The 17,017-nt window shown below is 35.7% G+C and overlaps 1 protein-coding gene across 1 annotated transcript in view; it reads right to left on the bottom strand.

Annotated features, from left to right (window-relative positions):
* The window catches only part of LOC132552471 (zinc finger SWIM domain-containing protein 6-like), a 45,221-nt gene that overhangs the window by 15,626 nt on the left and 12,578 nt on the right, over positions 1 to 17,017 (bottom strand). Inside the window, exons 2-3 of the mRNA XM_060216646.1 lie at positions 9,784 to 9,877; positions 1,256 to 1,383 (exon numbers count right to left, since the gene is read on the bottom strand). Of these exons, the coding sequence (XP_060072629.1) occupies positions 1,256 to 1,383; positions 9,784 to 9,877 (222 nt within the window). The remainder of the gene's footprint in view (positions 1 to 1,255; positions 1,384 to 9,783; positions 9,878 to 17,017) is intronic.

Below are 17,017 nucleotides of genomic sequence, written 5' to 3'. Positions count from 1 at the left end.
ACAAAGACATTAAAATATATTATTGTTTTCCTGGAATCTCTAACCAAACAAAAAGATAACTAAAAACCAGAGAAGTGAGAAATTTATCATTTTACAATTTACAACAAAAAATTACATGATGCAGTTGAACTCCCATATAAATATCTGAATTCTTGTCATATTAATATATACTCTCTGAAGATGTGATATGTCAACTTCTTTATAGATATTGGACATTTGTTTTAAAAAAAGGAAAAAATCCATTACAAATTCAAGTCAACAACAGAGCTATTTAGGGATGCACAAACATCATGATTTATTAATGATCCTTTTCTATAAAGGGATGATTACGATATTTTATAACATGTAAATGGCTACTGTACCCATTACCATACAGAAATTTCCTGAAAACTCGTGAAAATCAATAGAAGATTAGTAGAGTGTAAAGTCATGGTCCCAAAGGGGACAGTAATTTCTGGTAACAACGGCAATTCCTAATCCAAACAAACAATAGGATCATAATGAGTAATGATGAGAAATTATACACTAGTCAAATGAAGTATACAGAAACTATGGGAGGATGAGGTCAAACCATTCTTTCATCATTTTTTCTTTCAGCTAATTTATCTTTCATTTTGCATATGTAGGGTCATCCCCTCCCTTTCGTGACTTGCGTATTATTGATTGGAGTCAACGGACCATGAAGGTGGACGTGGTTTACATCTCATTATCAGGTTGTATGTTAATGAGGCTGACTGAATCAATCTGAACATGGTAACTTTCCTGACAGATTTCTAGTAATCAGTCAACTCATTGTAAGGCCAACATACATGATAAAGGCAAATAATATTGTAATCTATAATGGTAGATCAAATGTCTTCATCAATTTTTCAAAAATACCAAATGACATTTACTTCAATCTAGAATTACTTAACTACCAGCAGGGAATTTTATACTTGTACATTATATGAACCTGACATTTCTAAACTTGTATCAGAAACACAGGTACTCTGATGTCCCAATATATCTGTGTTCACAGTGTCTCTGTAGATCGATAAACAATTGGTAAGTAGAAGACAGAAATAATATTTGTGTATCTATGTACATATAAATCTTTACATAATTTATATAGAGATATCAACTAATTTTGAGTGTGTATAGACAAGAGACACATAAACATATAGATACATGTTAGATATCAGTATAGACAGGTATCCTGTACATACCTTATATTGGAAGAATTAGATGTCAGTATAGAGAGGTGCCATATACGTACCTGATATAGGGACCCTGAGTTGTACACTTTCTGCTTTCCGTATCCGATATAAGGACAAAGCCACCACATGTTTGCACCAAAATATATCCTTGTCTCCACAGCCACATTTTACTGAGGTAATTTTACACCTAAAAAAAAACAAACAACCAAAGGTAATAATCAGGTGTACATCAATAGTCAGACTTTCCTCACATCAATAGAAGGTTAGAAAGGCCACATTTATTAGGTAACAACATACAGCCTTTCTTCAAGGAACCAATTCTTATTCATGATTTATTTACCATGAAAATATATTAAGCATATGGTCAATAGCTATTTTTTACATCAAATGAAAATATAGTATTAATTTCCTGAACAGGAGAGTTCTGAAAGAGTTCATGAAACTGACTCTACAGAGATCTCTTTGAAAACATGACTTCAAAACGACAAGCTGACTCCAGGAATTAGTCCCAGGTCCTACACCGAGTCCAGCTAGTACCCTTCTCATTTCTATTTCCTGAGGGAGAGTCAACCACTGCAGACTTGACTCCAGCTTTGATCTGGATACAGTCTAACAGTGTATTTAGGGCAATAGTTTTCAATGTAAATTAGCACCCACAGATGACAAGATGGCTATCACTAACAGCTGTTTTTAACTTCTGAATCTGAAGAGTACATGAGGACTGCATAGAGTGCAGTATGATCAACAATCTGGATCTTTTCCACTTCATTACAATTATTTCATTCATTCTTTTAAAATATTTCTTTCAAAAATATTTCACAACTTATTGCATTAAATATCTGCAATGTCTTAAATATTCTATGTACAGGATTTTCAACTCGAATTAATTTACACCAAAACCTGAACAAGTATATTCCCAGACTGATTGATTTACAGAAGACAAGGATATCATTCCTCTAGGGACATTGAAAAGTATGGAGTTGCCTAAAGGGCCTTGTTGGTTTTTTTTTCGGAACTCTATTTGAAGCCTTGAACCGCTGTCATCCATGCTAACAAGAGGGTTGAATACAAACTGATCAAACTTATTTCATAATTGTATTATATATCTTATATGCAGCTATGAATGTTTGTAATTAATTTGCAAAGGCAGTAGACCTTCATTTATCAACTTTCATGTGTAAATTGCTCGTAGAATTGATATATTTTCTTACAGTGTAAATTAAAATCATTTAAATTAAGCCTTTATTTCTAAATCTTCAAAACAGAATTTTTTTTTATTAATTCTTTGTCAAAATACAACATGTTACAGATAATCAAATATGTATGCTGGTACACCTGTGATCTGATGTAAAAGTTGTGATTCCATTGATGACGGAACAAAATGTAGAAGTAACAGTGACACATTTGTCCCTTTGATGTGGGCCTAAATAGAACAATAAGGAAATATCAGACAGTTTGGCCAGGATTGAAGGATAAGCTTGTCAGAGTCCCAACACATGAAATCACAGCCCTAACATCTGTAATATATCGTTCAATTCTGTGTACCCAAAGATAATTATTATCATCATTTATTTTACTCATTTTTCCCCGCTGTTATCGTTAATTTAAATCATGCTTCCTCAGGACAGTTGTGACATGTTCCATATCTTCTGTACTAGTTTCATATTTACGTATTTTATTTCTAAAAATTCTTTGACATACTGGTACATCTTTATCTCTGAGGTTGTGACCCCCTGCTGCCATAAAACATGACTTTTATAAACTTTAATCAAATCAGTCTTAATATAACATGTATTATCACCTTTTTTTTAAAATAAATTGATAGTTTTCCCTGTTGTGTGAGCACATAACATTTAAAAGGTTTAATACCAATTACCAACCAGGTACAATTTACAACATACAACCAAACACATGTCTGATCTACAAAGTATTTAATTTTTAACACACTCTTTAGTTTTGTAACCTTCAGTTTAATTTGATTTTTACCCATCACATGATCGCCACACATAGCCAAAGAAATGTCTTTGCTAATAAGCTTGTGTTATATAGTCTATTCTGATGTCATTGAGATAACCATGATTGTGAAATGATATCATCCACATGTGAAATACATTATCAAAGAGTGACAGTTCATACATTGTTTTCAACAATAAAATTAGCTAATTTCATGATGTTCAGAACTTACTTTAAAGACAAGTGTTATTAATCTCCATAATTTAATATATTTTTCATTTCAGTCTGCACATCAAAGGACATGTATGTCATTTGTCAAACCATCAAAAATAATAAAATGATGTATGAAATTTCAACATAAACGTAAAACCCACTATCATCTTCTAGAGAAAGATATGTCATTGATTCAGAAAGGGACCAGGACAGGATGTGGGGACAGACACCTTAGAGTAACACTATATTTTATACATACAATGGTGGATTCAAATGAGTCTTGATTGTTCAGACAAGTTGTGGATGATATATAGTATTTAGGAACTGTTGTGGATGATATATAGTAGCTAGGATCTGTTGTGGATGATATATAGTAGCTAGGATGATATATAGTAGCTAGGATCTGTTGTGGATGATATATAGTAGCTAGGATCTGTTGCTGATGATATATAGTAGCTAGGATCTGTTGTGGATGATATCTAGTAGCTAGGATTTGTTGCTGATGATATATAGTAGCTAGGATCTGTTGTTGATGATATATAGTAGCTAGGATGATATATAGTAGCTAGGATCTGTTGTGGATGATATATAGTAGCTAGGATCTGTTGCTGATGATATATAGTAGCTAGGATCTGTTGTTGATGATATATAGTAGCTAGGATCTGTTGTGGATGATATATAGTAGCTAGGATCTGTTGTGGATGATATATAGTAGCTAGGATGATATATAGTAGCTAGGATCTGTTGTGGATGATATATAGTAGCTAGGATTTGTTGCTGATGATATATAGTAGCTAGGATCTGTTGTTGATGATATATAGTAGCTAGGATGATATATAGTAGCTAGGATCTGTTGTGGATGATATATAGTAGCTAGGATTTGTTGCTGATGATATATAGTAGCTAGGATCTGTTGTTGATGATATATAGTAGCTAGGATCTGTTGTGGATGATATATAGTAGCTAGGATCTGTTGTGGATGATATATAGTAGCTAGGATCTGTTGTGGATGATATATAGTAGCTAGGATCTGTTGTAGATGATATATAGTAGCTAGGATCTGTTGTGGATGATATATAGTAGCTAGGATCTGTTGTGGATGATATATAGTAGCTAGGATCTGTTGCTGATGATATATAGTAGCTAGGATCTGTTGTGGATGATATATAGTAGCTAGGATTTGTTGCTGATGATATATAGTAGCTAGGATCTGTTGTTGATGATATATAGTAGCTAGGATCTGTTGTGGATGATATATAGTAGCTAGGATATGTTGTGGATGATATATAGTAGCTAGGATGATATATAGTAGCTAGGATCTGTTGTGGATGATATATAGTAGCTAGGATCTGTTGTTGATCTTTAGTATTGAGGTTCTGCTGTATGTAGTATCTGTAATCTATTGTAGATGATATAATGTCTGTGAACAATCCCGCACCATCAAAAATATATTGTTAAGCCTTAATATAAACAATTGTGTCATCATACAGACATACAGTAATGCACCTGCATGATGAAGCTAAACCTTCTGTGAACCTCTATTTACAAATGGCCCCCATGTCAATAGTATACATGTGTGACCTATATCCTAAAGCAGGCTCCTCTAGAGCTATGAAAATGTCACACCTGTGAGCTAAAAAAAGTAGTGTAATGCTTGGCATAATTAGTACAAGTACTTTGTACATATTGTAACATATGCAAAACATGCAGGTAGATGTTGCGTATGTTTAGTATTACATGTATACTGTATATGTTTTCTTATAGCTCTAGGCAATACAACCTGGTACTTTGGTAACGTACAGATGTACTTTTATTCACAAAAGTTCTCCAGCTCTCAATTCATCAATACATGGACAAATCCTGATTTCATGATGCTGTTTGTGATTAGTATAAGTGAATCAGTTTTAATCAGCTTATATCACATACAATTGGCTAACACATGGAGTTTAGAAACATGATTGGCTAGAATACTCGAGTACAGAAATGACTGGCTAATGTATACAAAGTACACAGGTTGGCTATATATAAAAAAATTCACAGATTGGGTAATGTACACGCAGAGCTCAAACGACTGGCTAGCATACACCAAGTCACAAACAATTGGCAAGTGTACACCGAATAAATAAGCAATTAGCTAGCATACTCTGAGTACAGAAATCACTGGCTAGTGTACGTTAAGTACATTAATAGTGGGCAAGTATATACAAAGTAAATAAACAACAGTCTACATCTGGTATACAAACGACTGAACACGACTTCTTAGCTCAAGGCAATACAACTTGGCACTTTGGTAACGTACAGATGTACTTTTATTCACAAAAGTACTCCAGCTCTCAATTCATCAATAAATAAGACAAATCTCGATTTCGTGATGCTGGTTGTGATGGGTATAAGGGACTCAATCAAATATATCAACTGTTATCAGCTTATATCACATACGATTGGCTAACACATGGAGTTTAGAAACATGATTGGCTAGAATACTCGAGTACAGAAATGACTGGCTAATGTATACAAAGTACACAGGTTGGCTATATATGAAAAATTCACATATTGAGTAATGTACACATAGAGCTCAAACGACTGGCTAGCATACACCAAGTCACAAACAATTGGCAAGTGTACACCGAGTAAATTATCAATTGGTTAACATACACTGAGTACAGAAACCACTGGCTATTGTACGTAAAGTACATTAATACTAGGCAAGTATATACTAAGTAAACAAACAGAAGTCTACATCTGGCATACTCGGAGTATGCAAACGACTGAACACGACTTCTTAGCTCAAGGCAATACAACTTGGCACTTTGGTAGCGTACAGATGTACTTTTATTCACAAAAGTACTCCAGCTCTCAATTCATCAATAAATAGACAAATCTCGATTTCGTGATGCTGTTTGTGATTAGTATAAGCAAATCAGTTTTTATCAGCTTATATCACAAACGATTGGCTAACACATAAAGTTCAGAAAAATGATTGGCTAGCATACCCGAGTACAGAAACAATTGGCTAATGTACATAGGGTACGCAGATTAATGTACACGAAGTTCACAGATTGGTTAGCACTCAAATGATTGGCCAGCACTCAAATGATTGGCTAGCATAAACCAAGTCACGAACAACTGGTAAGAGTACATCGAGAATAAACAAACAATTGGCTAAAGTACATCCAGTTCACAATCTGCTAGTGTACACCATGTACATACAAAAGCTTAGCATTTTCTGCACATACAACAATTGTTTATGACTTCTTAGCTCAAGGCAATACAACCTGGCACTTTGGTAGCATACAGATGTACTTTTATTCACAAAAGTACTCCAGCTCTCAATTCATCAATAAATAGACAAATCTCGATTTCGTGATGCTGTTTGTGATTAGTATAAGCGAATCAGTTTTAATCAGCTTATATCACAAACGATTGGCTAACATATGGAGTTAGGCGAAATGATTGGCTAACACATGGAGTTAGGCAAAATGACTGGCTAGCTTATACTGAGTACAGAAACAATGGTTTAGTGTACATAGAGTACACAAACACTTGGCTAGTGTACAGGTGTACAAACACTAGTCTGGCATGCTCCGAATATACAAACGATTGAACACGACTTCTTAGCTCAAGGCAATACAACTTGGCACTTTGGTAGCATACAAATGTACTTTCATTCACAAAAGTACTCCAGCTCACAATTCATCAATACATGGACAAATCAAGATCAGCTTATATCACAAATGACACGAAGTGAAAAAAATGATTGGATAGCAAAACCGAGTACAGAAACCATTGGTTTAGTATAAACAGAGTACATGGATTAAGGCACACAAAGTACACACAGATTGACAAGCATACACAGAGTACAAAAAATATTGGCTAGCGTAAACATGATACTCAAACAACTGACTAGCTTACATTGAGTATACGAACATTTGGATTGGTTAATGTACGCTGAGTACACAAACAACTGAATAGCGTACACTAAAGTTTGACAAGTGTAAAATGTATATGCGTGCATTTGGCTAGCATTCACTAAGTACTCAAACTAATGGCTAATATTAACCAAGCACAAAATGAAAGGCTAGTATACACCAAGTATACAATTGACTGACTTGTGTTTACTGAGCATACAAACCATTGTCAACCATACACTGAGACTACAAATGATTGACAAGTGTACACTGAACATAAAAATGATTGACAAGTGTACACTGAGCATACAAACGATTGACAAGTGTACACTGAACATAAAGATGATTGACAAGTGTACACTGACGATACAAATGACTGACAAGTGTACACTGAGGATACAAATGATTGACAAGTGTACACTGAACATACAAACGATTGACAAGTGTACACTAGACACACCGACGACTCCTGGCTACTATATACATGGTATCCTGTCACTTAGGACACTTATGTAAAAAAAAATAACCCCACACATACATCAACTGTCACAGTAATTTTTAATTGTAGAATTGTATGAAACATTCTTTAATTAAAATGTGGTAATAATTCTTACTATGCATGTTAATGGCATGACACGTGATCACATAATTAACTCCCTTGAATAAAATGTAAAATTGTTCATAAAATCTAAATTGAGATTGAAGTGAATAGATAAAAGAATTGTATCATCAATGATAAGCTTCCATCAATGTATACCAAATGAGATTCTAAAGAAAAAATAATTCTTGCATAAGTAATATGCTAGATGTTTACTGTGGTACAACATTGATTGTGAAGAGAAAAGAAATAGGATTATAAGCTATGTTTCATCAAACATTGCCCTACATAATAGTAATGTAAGCCTTCCTAAATCCTCAGTCTTATTTACTGAGGATTACAGAAAATCAAATGAGAAGCTATTCAGGAAAAAACCGCCTCACATGGCTCTTAATGCATCTGGATGTACAATAGCAGTACAATTGAATGCACTGATCTAGACTAGCAATGTATTTCCCGTTCAAAAATGCCTCTGATTCACTGAACTCAGTTTACTTCAACTCTGTCATGTCAAGTCTGGAGCCAATTACAGAGCTGGTGCATTCCTCTGTTAATTCATCAAACAGCTTGGCTTTAACGATCATTTCCAAGGACCCCAGATCAATAGGGAAACACAAGATTTATATAATCCGTGTTCAGTGCCCATACATTCGGCTCCCACTCTTTTGTACTGTAAAGCATCTCTGTGGCCCAGTCAACTAAATAACAAGTGCCCGAATGACATTGATCAGATCCTGCTCGCCTGTGTGATTTATTATAAATCTTGACGACTGTAATGTGCTCTGATTCACATGTTCATTATAGTGTATAAAAAGAAGGAAACTGTGAGATCCTTTCAGACGCCAGCATGAAAGAAATTCATTTCTTATACACACTGTAACTACATCCAAGTAGGAGATTCTGTAATCACAGTCCGCGTGATCAAAAGATGCCAGGTATCCTTGGATTTGTATTTTATGTTTTCCAAAGGTACTATGTTATCCAGTTTCATATCATTATCCTTCACTGGGAATTGCATAAGATTTTTCTTCTTCAAGCGACAAGAATTAATGACATGCGATGAGCTCGAAAACAGCTCGCCTGACACTGCATTCAAAGCACAGAATATTGCGCTTCCCCCATTTAGTTTTGCAAAATACTATGAAATTGTGCCATGTTGAGAATCAAAGGGTTTTTATGTTGCAATGTTAGGCTTTATGGAATTGGACACAAACCTAGTGTGTATGGTGAATAATACAGGTATCCTTCATCCTAATTAAGGTTTCTCAACCTATTACAGCGTAACAGAGTTTGTCATTGAAATTTTTCCATGTCAAAGAAACTAGTCAGCTATGAGGAAACATTTCTTCGCCTCATTGACTGCTTAAGGTTCAGAGAACTGGACAATGATTCCAGTCTTCTCTGTAAGCTGTGGCACAGCGGGCCATGTGGAGGTCTTGCAACCTTCTGCCACATGACAACTATAATCATACATGTATTGTGTTGCATCATGCCTGCATACATATGATGCAAAATTGATACAGATGGAGGCAAGCAGGCAAGATAGAAAAGCACTTTTATCTTATGTGTATTTAATATACTTGTATCATACATTTATTACTACCAATGGTGTATAATAGTGAATAAACCAATGGATTACCCAGAAATTAGATCTCCATGCAACATAGAAAAAACCAAAGCCATCTTTCATTACAGGCCAAGGTACAGCCCCACTTGTGTCCTTGTGTTGTCATGGTAAACAATATTAATTGCTACAAATTCAGAAGCCATATAGAAAATTACTGATTTCTGTGATAGTTATGATGAAATAGTAAACCCTACATGATATACACCATGTTCTGCAGTCAGTGAACAAAATCTGTACAAATAATTGCAAAGAACATGCCAAGGACATTTGAAGGTCATCATGACTTACCTATCAAAGCTGATAGACACTTGATATGTAGTATCTGGTTCTGTGGTATACAAGGGGTTGGCAGGTTCCGTTACTGTTCCACTAAGGTGAAATCCTGAAAAGACAATGCCAAATATGGTTACTTCACTCTAGACAGACAGCATCAAATTTATTAGTTTCTTGGAAGACATTAATTTCTAGAAATACATCATCAAATTGGTTTCTTTCTAGAATGACAGCATCAAATTGGTTAAAATCCCTGTTTTTATAAAGAACTGTTTGGAAACAAGTTCCTCTATTGTTAAAAACTATGAACAGGACACAGAAATTTCTTCTGCATACATTTTTTTTGACTGTTACAGGTAAAATTGAAAGCTTTAAAGGTAGCTCTTTACCTTCAGGTAGATTTTTTTTTAATTGGGTTTTATTTTGGTAAATTAACAAAGAAAATATTTATCATCCAGTTTATATCTGATAGTGTAACTGATCTAACTGTAACATGCCTAGCACAGTCTGTATAGAATGCTAGGTCAAATTTACCTTTTATTGCCATACTGATACCAGTTTCGTAAATATTCATATAAGGTTAAATTACCCTAAAATAACTGTCACCTGAAGTTACAACAGGTAAAACAGACATCACATTTAGTTGTCCATATTTCTGATTTTTGAATATCCTGTCTTTTAATAATACTTTTTCAACTACTAAACAATACAATGCGATAATATTTTCAAAGAACATTTTTAAGAATTATAATTTCCAACCTGTTAAATAGGTCACTTTGTTCTGCATAACTAAAACTACCAATCTTCATGATGTGTGAATTCCTATGCATAGTGTCTGTAAACAACGAATATCAATCTTCCGAATAACTTTGTCTGTAGATATAGCATTTATAGAAACCTTTCTTGCTTGTCATGTTAAAGAACAGCTGTACATGTACCCAACCTCATTAGTACCCCTAACCATCATAAACACAGGTATTCACGTGAGCCAGTGTTCGATACTTGATTTCAGCTGGTAGGTAATGCTCTTTCACCTTGCCGTCAAGGGTTCCATTTCCAGAATGGATGTAAAAAGGTATGGGGTCACCTGGCTGACCACCAGGTATCAAGTTATCTATGTCTTTAACTATGAGGTTTTGGTAAATTTAATTTAAGTCCCATAAAAATGACCTTGCATTATAATATTGTTAAGCCAAGTCAATAACAAAATTAAGGGGAGAGGTTGACCACATCATCCCAGAACTGGTTCGTATACCTGTGAATACATAGAATCAACCAGCTTGACTTTTCCTAATTAAGTTCAACAGACTCTTCTCACAGATTCTGTTACTCAAAAAGAAAACAATTTATCAGGATTACAAGGCACTAAAGTTTTCATCCTTGCCCGGATATCACAAATTATAATATTCACACATGCTGTAAACATGTCACTAAAGAAAGATGAGTAGGCTTTTGTTTGTAACACCATAAAAGGAAATTGTGTGAACAACCATGACGTATTTCATATATTATGGAACTAAAAGAGTATCATCACAAATTAACATCTTCCTTTTAGATCATCTCTGTAATGCTATGGGGTCATCAAACTCTATCACTTCAGCAACATTACAACTTCAATACGGTACACATGACTAAACCTTACTTGAGTAATAAAACATGTCCCTATTAAATACTTAAGTTATAATGTCTGTCAAACTGAAAATAACCAAACTAGTCAGAATATCTCTCAACACACTACACACTGACTGATGAGAAACATTCAAATCAGTTTGACCTGATTTCCAAAGTTTTACAACATGCCGCAGAGTATACTATGGTACTAACGTGCCTCTACAGGATTGTGTAATTGCCAAATAATGACACTTTTTATAGTTGTCATGCTACAAAGTACATGTACTAACACTTATGTTTACCTTCCGAGGGCATTTAAGTGCATGTGGCCGAGAGACCTGTATTACAAGTGCATGAACTCTGTGGACTGTTCAGAATGTGTAGTGTATGTGTATACAAATACATATACTCTGAGAAAACTTCTACATGACAGTAATGTCAACTAAGATCACTGTTAGTGTAAAACTATCAAATTTACACATAACTAATTGCTATAGATTTGGAACCGACAGAAAACATGACAACCATTATCCATATTTTACCATACAAATTCAGCTTTTTTTATTGGTATTGTTCATTTTCCAACGCATTCTTCATATCGCTATGATATCAGTGGAGATTGATACAAGCCACCTGGACAAAGAAGTCGCCTCTTAAAACAGATTGGTAACAACAGGTAATTTTTCTTCTTTCCCTCAAACCCACCAGCGTTGTGGCTTTGTCGTGTAGTTATTGTAGTTTAAAATAAGCATTGTATAAAATGCATGTCATAAAAGTTTTAATTGCAGACCTGGAAATGTTAGAACCATAACAATTTTCGACCATAAAAGCCTAATTTTCTAAGTAATTCTGACAGGTGTAAAAAATGATACTTTGGTACACTTTGTGATTTGAGAAGAGGTGCACTATTAAAAGTAAGCCTAAAAACTATCTCACATAACAGGAAAGTGGAAGTTACCTAGAGAATGTATACAAAATAAATGGTGTTTGGTAATAAATGGACCCTGCACTAATGCCCACCAATGCCGAAGAGTACAATACTCGTCTGTGTGCGTGCGTACCTGTACCTCCGGTTACCTGTTCAACCAGGTATGATATAATGACAGGTATGTGACAGGGGTCAGGGGTTAGAGGTTACACACTGATTGATGATGTAATTTACGAGCAGATACACTAATGGTGCATGACAACCAATCAAGTTCACCAAAATGCCAGCTTTTTTGCATTCAAACTATGAAACCTGACCGTAGTTGTGTCTTCTTGTGTACAGACTCTGTAATAACTCACATTACCTTTACAACTGAAACGGCTAGTGATCACATCTTAATTATAATAGCAGGCTAGCTATGACCTAGAGTGCTAAATATACTGACCTCTGTACCAGAATAGGAGATCCATGTACAATGAACTATGACAAATTTCCTCACACACAGGCCCACACCTACTGTACGAGCAAAGTGTATGGATATCTTGTTAACCTCCCCAGTAGGAAACAAGATATCACAAAACAAACCCACTCATGATTTTTTCTCCATTCCAAAAATTTTAACACTAAGCTTGTTAAGTCATAAAATGTTATACAATGAATTTCAATGTTTACACAATAATGTAAATGTGAAACTTGCTTTTCATTTTTTACAAAGCATTCACGGAAATCAATTAGGCAAAAAGTTTAATGGAGGTTCCTGTTCAATGATGAATGAAAGAAATAGAAATATCATGTTTGCACCAAAACAATCTGAGTGATGTCATTCTTCAAACTCACTGACGTAGATTTAAAATTCAGATCCGTATCGTAGTCACGAAAGTGATAAATAGATGGAATTTCAAGAAAACATTCTTTTTATGAATGGAGATTTAAACACAGAAAATTTTATAGCTCTTGCCAGGAAATATACAAATTACCCGTCACTTTACACCTGAATACAAGTAAACATGCTACATCTCACCATATTCTTGTAAGTAACCTAAATTGCCACTATGACGCTCCTTGAAGTATCTCTCACCAATCTAGTTACTGGAAATTAAAATACTCAGTACTTTTGATCATTTTATGAGTTTAAAAGCTCAATGTCTGGATGGGTTGTATAAGGCAGTGACCAAATATAAGTAATATCTGTCTACAGATTCAATGTCTTAGCATTATCTAAGGCAGTGACCACACATCTGTCTACAGATTCAATGTCTCATGGTTATCTAAGGCAGTAATCATGGCCACAATTATGTCTATACACCCTGTGTGTAGGGGTCATTTATGGCAGTGGCCACAGATGTGTTTAAAACCAACTGTCTAAGAATATCTTAGTTGATGACTACACATTTGTCTACCGGCCCATTATTTGGGAAATATTTAAGATGGTGACCAAACATCTGACTACAGACCCAGTGTCAGGAAAATATCTCAGATAGTGACCACATATATATGTCTGCAACCCAGTCACTGGGGGTTATCTAAGGCAATCACCACACATCTGTTTATGGACCCAGTGTCTGGAGGGGTTATCTTAGATAGTGACCACATATTTGTCTACAGACCCAGTGTCTGAGAGTTATCTAATGCAGTGACAGCATACTCAATATTTCAGGGTTATATACAGCAGTGACCACACATCTGTCTACAGACCCCTTGTTTGGGGGGTTATATACAGCAGTGACCACACATCTGTCTACAGATCCCTAGTTTGGGGGGTTATATACAGCAGTGACCATACATCTGTCTACAGACCCCTTGTTTGGGGGGTTATATACAGCAGTGACCACACATCTGTCTACAGATCCCTAGTTTGGGGGGTTATATACAGCAGTGACCATACATCTGTCTACAGACCCCTTGTTTGGGGGGTTATATACAGCAGTGACCACACATCTGTCTACAGATCCCTAGTTTGGGGGGTTATATACAGCAGTGACCACACATCTGTCTACAGATCCCTAGTTTGGGGGGTTATATACAGCAGTGACCACACATCTGTCTACAGACCCCTTGTTTGGGGGGTTATATACAGCAGTGACCACACATCTGTCTACAGACCCCTTGTTTGGGGGGTTATATACAGCAGTGACCACACATCTGTCTACAGACCCAGTGTCTGAATGTTATCTAAGGCAGTAATCATGGCCACAATTATGTCTATACACCCTGTGTGTAGGGGTCATTTATGGCAGTGGCCACAGATGTGTTTAAAACCAACTGTCTAAGAATATCTTAGTTGGTGACTACACATTTGTCTACCGGCCCATTATTTGGGAAATATTTAAGATGGTGACCAAACATCTGACTACAGACCCAGTGTCAGGAAAATATCTCAGATAGTGACCACATATATATGTCTGCAACCCCAGTCACTGGGGGTTGTCTAAGGCAATCACCACACATCTGTTTATGGACCCAGTGTCTGGGAATTATCTTAGATAGTGACCACATATTTGTCTACAGACCCAGTGTCTGAGAGTTATCTAATGCAGTGACAGCATACTCAATATTTCAGGGTTATATACAGCAGTGACCATACATCTGTCTACAGACCCCTCGTTTGGGGGGTTATATACAGCAATGACCACACATCTGTCTACAGATCCCTAGTTTGGGGGGTTATATACAGCAGTGACCACACATCTGTCTACAGATCCCTAGTTTGGGGGGTTATATACAGCAGTGACCATACATCTGTCTACAGACCCCTTGTTTGGGGGGTTATATACAGCAGTGACCACACATCTGTCTACAGATCCCTAGTTTGGGGGGTTATATACAGCAGTGACCACACATCTGTCTACAGACCCCTTGTTTGGGGGGTTATATACAGCAGTGACCACACATCTGTCTACAGATCCCTTGTTTGGGGGGTTATATACAGCAGTGACCACACATCTGTCTACAGATCCCTTGTTTGGGGGGTTATATACAGCAGTGACCACACATCTGTCTACAGACCCCTTGTTTGGGGGGTTATATACAGCAGTGACCACACATCTGTCTACAGATCCCTAGTTTGGGGGGTTATATACAGCAGTGACCACACATCTGTCTACAGACCCAGTGTCTGAATGTTATCTAAGGCAGGAGTGTCTGGGGAAGATTGTTGTGGACTGGTAGCCTGACCCTTGGGGTTCACAGGTTTATTGAGGGTTCCACTGACCATGTACTTGGTCTATCAGGCTGGCATGATGTTAGCTTTCCGGTGTCAGCAGCAGCAGCCAATACTAGTTTACAGGCACACACATACAGACCTATAACTCCAACCATTGAGTCATTGTTCTCAGGACAGCAGGTTAAGAGAAGCATTGTGTATATATAATCATATTGACACTTATTGTCGGTCAGTGTGAGCCAGGGCATTGGTGTCTTACATACACACTAGCTGTGATCATTATGACCGTGATCAGTATGGCCAGCAGGCAATGCCTTCATCCATATCTTATTCATATTGCCCATACATATAGGAAACAAAAAAACTGGTAATTGATCTTATTTGTGGATAAATAACCTGATGTTTGTAAACAGGTGTTGGAGATTTATACAACCCTGTGATTGATGGCTACAATACCCACACATATAAAACAATAATCTTTCCTTCTCTGAAAATATAATATGTAACATTTAGTTTGGAAATCGACATACTCCTACACTCCCACACAGCAACATATCAAGCATCTGTTAATTGACAAGTTCAAAATGTCTTTATGTGAGGCCCCCTGACAAAGGCATCACATCTTTCACTACAGAATCCACAACAAATCTATTCATGCTGAAAATTTTAATTAATTTACAAGAAAGAAATACTTAAGGCATATAATTCCTGGGTTTGTCAATGAGAATGGTAACCTCCTCCCTCATACCAACCAACGAACGGCTGTGTTTCACATCTGTATACATTTAATACCTTGACATTGCCCTGAGTGCATGGTCCTATCAATTGTTGTAGACTAAAGTACACCTGCTCCTAGATTGGTGCATAAATTTTGTTGAAGGGAAATATATGCACTATTGGGTTTGTATACCTACCAAATGGTATCAAATACATGTTTTAGGGAAGTTTCAACATGAAATCATCACATCAAAAGTTTGTCAAATTCATCCTTGGTGATTCTTTTGATCAAAAGATTACAGATGATCTACTGAGTGAAGATGATAATTTGATCATCTAAATGCAAAACTATGAAATATGATAGCTTATAATCACTCTATTTTTTGTAAATCATTATGACTTTAAGATGAGCTAAAATCTAAACATCTAAAACTCTCTACTTTTTAATTAATTCAGACAAGCAGAATGAAGTATCAATTATTCATAAATATACCAGGTAAGCTGTTAAATTATTTATTTACTTTGCAGATATTGTTGATATGGTCCAAAATAGTGCCACAAACCCCTCCTGTACACACTAAATGACACATGATCAGCTATCCTGTAATTGGACAGCTTGAGTTCTCAAATATCTCCATTTTTATTAAGATGGGTCATTGAAAGGTATATTTTTGTGATAGGAAAAAACTGACATTTTAAACAGACCTTCTGTAGACATATTTCAGATGGAAAAACAGAATTTTAAACACATTTTTATGTTTTATATTTTTCAGGATATGTTTTAATGAACAATACAAAAAAAGATCCATTGGTAATGATAAATCTTTAAA

This window comes from Ylistrum balloti, unplaced genomic scaffold, assembly GCF_031769215.1.
Source record: "Ylistrum balloti isolate Yb309-2 unplaced genomic scaffold, AGI_CSIRO_Ybal_v1 Utg370248, whole genome shotgun sequence".
NCBI classification, from domain to species: Eukaryota; Metazoa; Mollusca; class Bivalvia; order Pectinida; family Pectinidae; genus Ylistrum; species Ylistrum balloti.
This window is presented reverse-complemented; position numbering and strand designations above follow the sequence as displayed.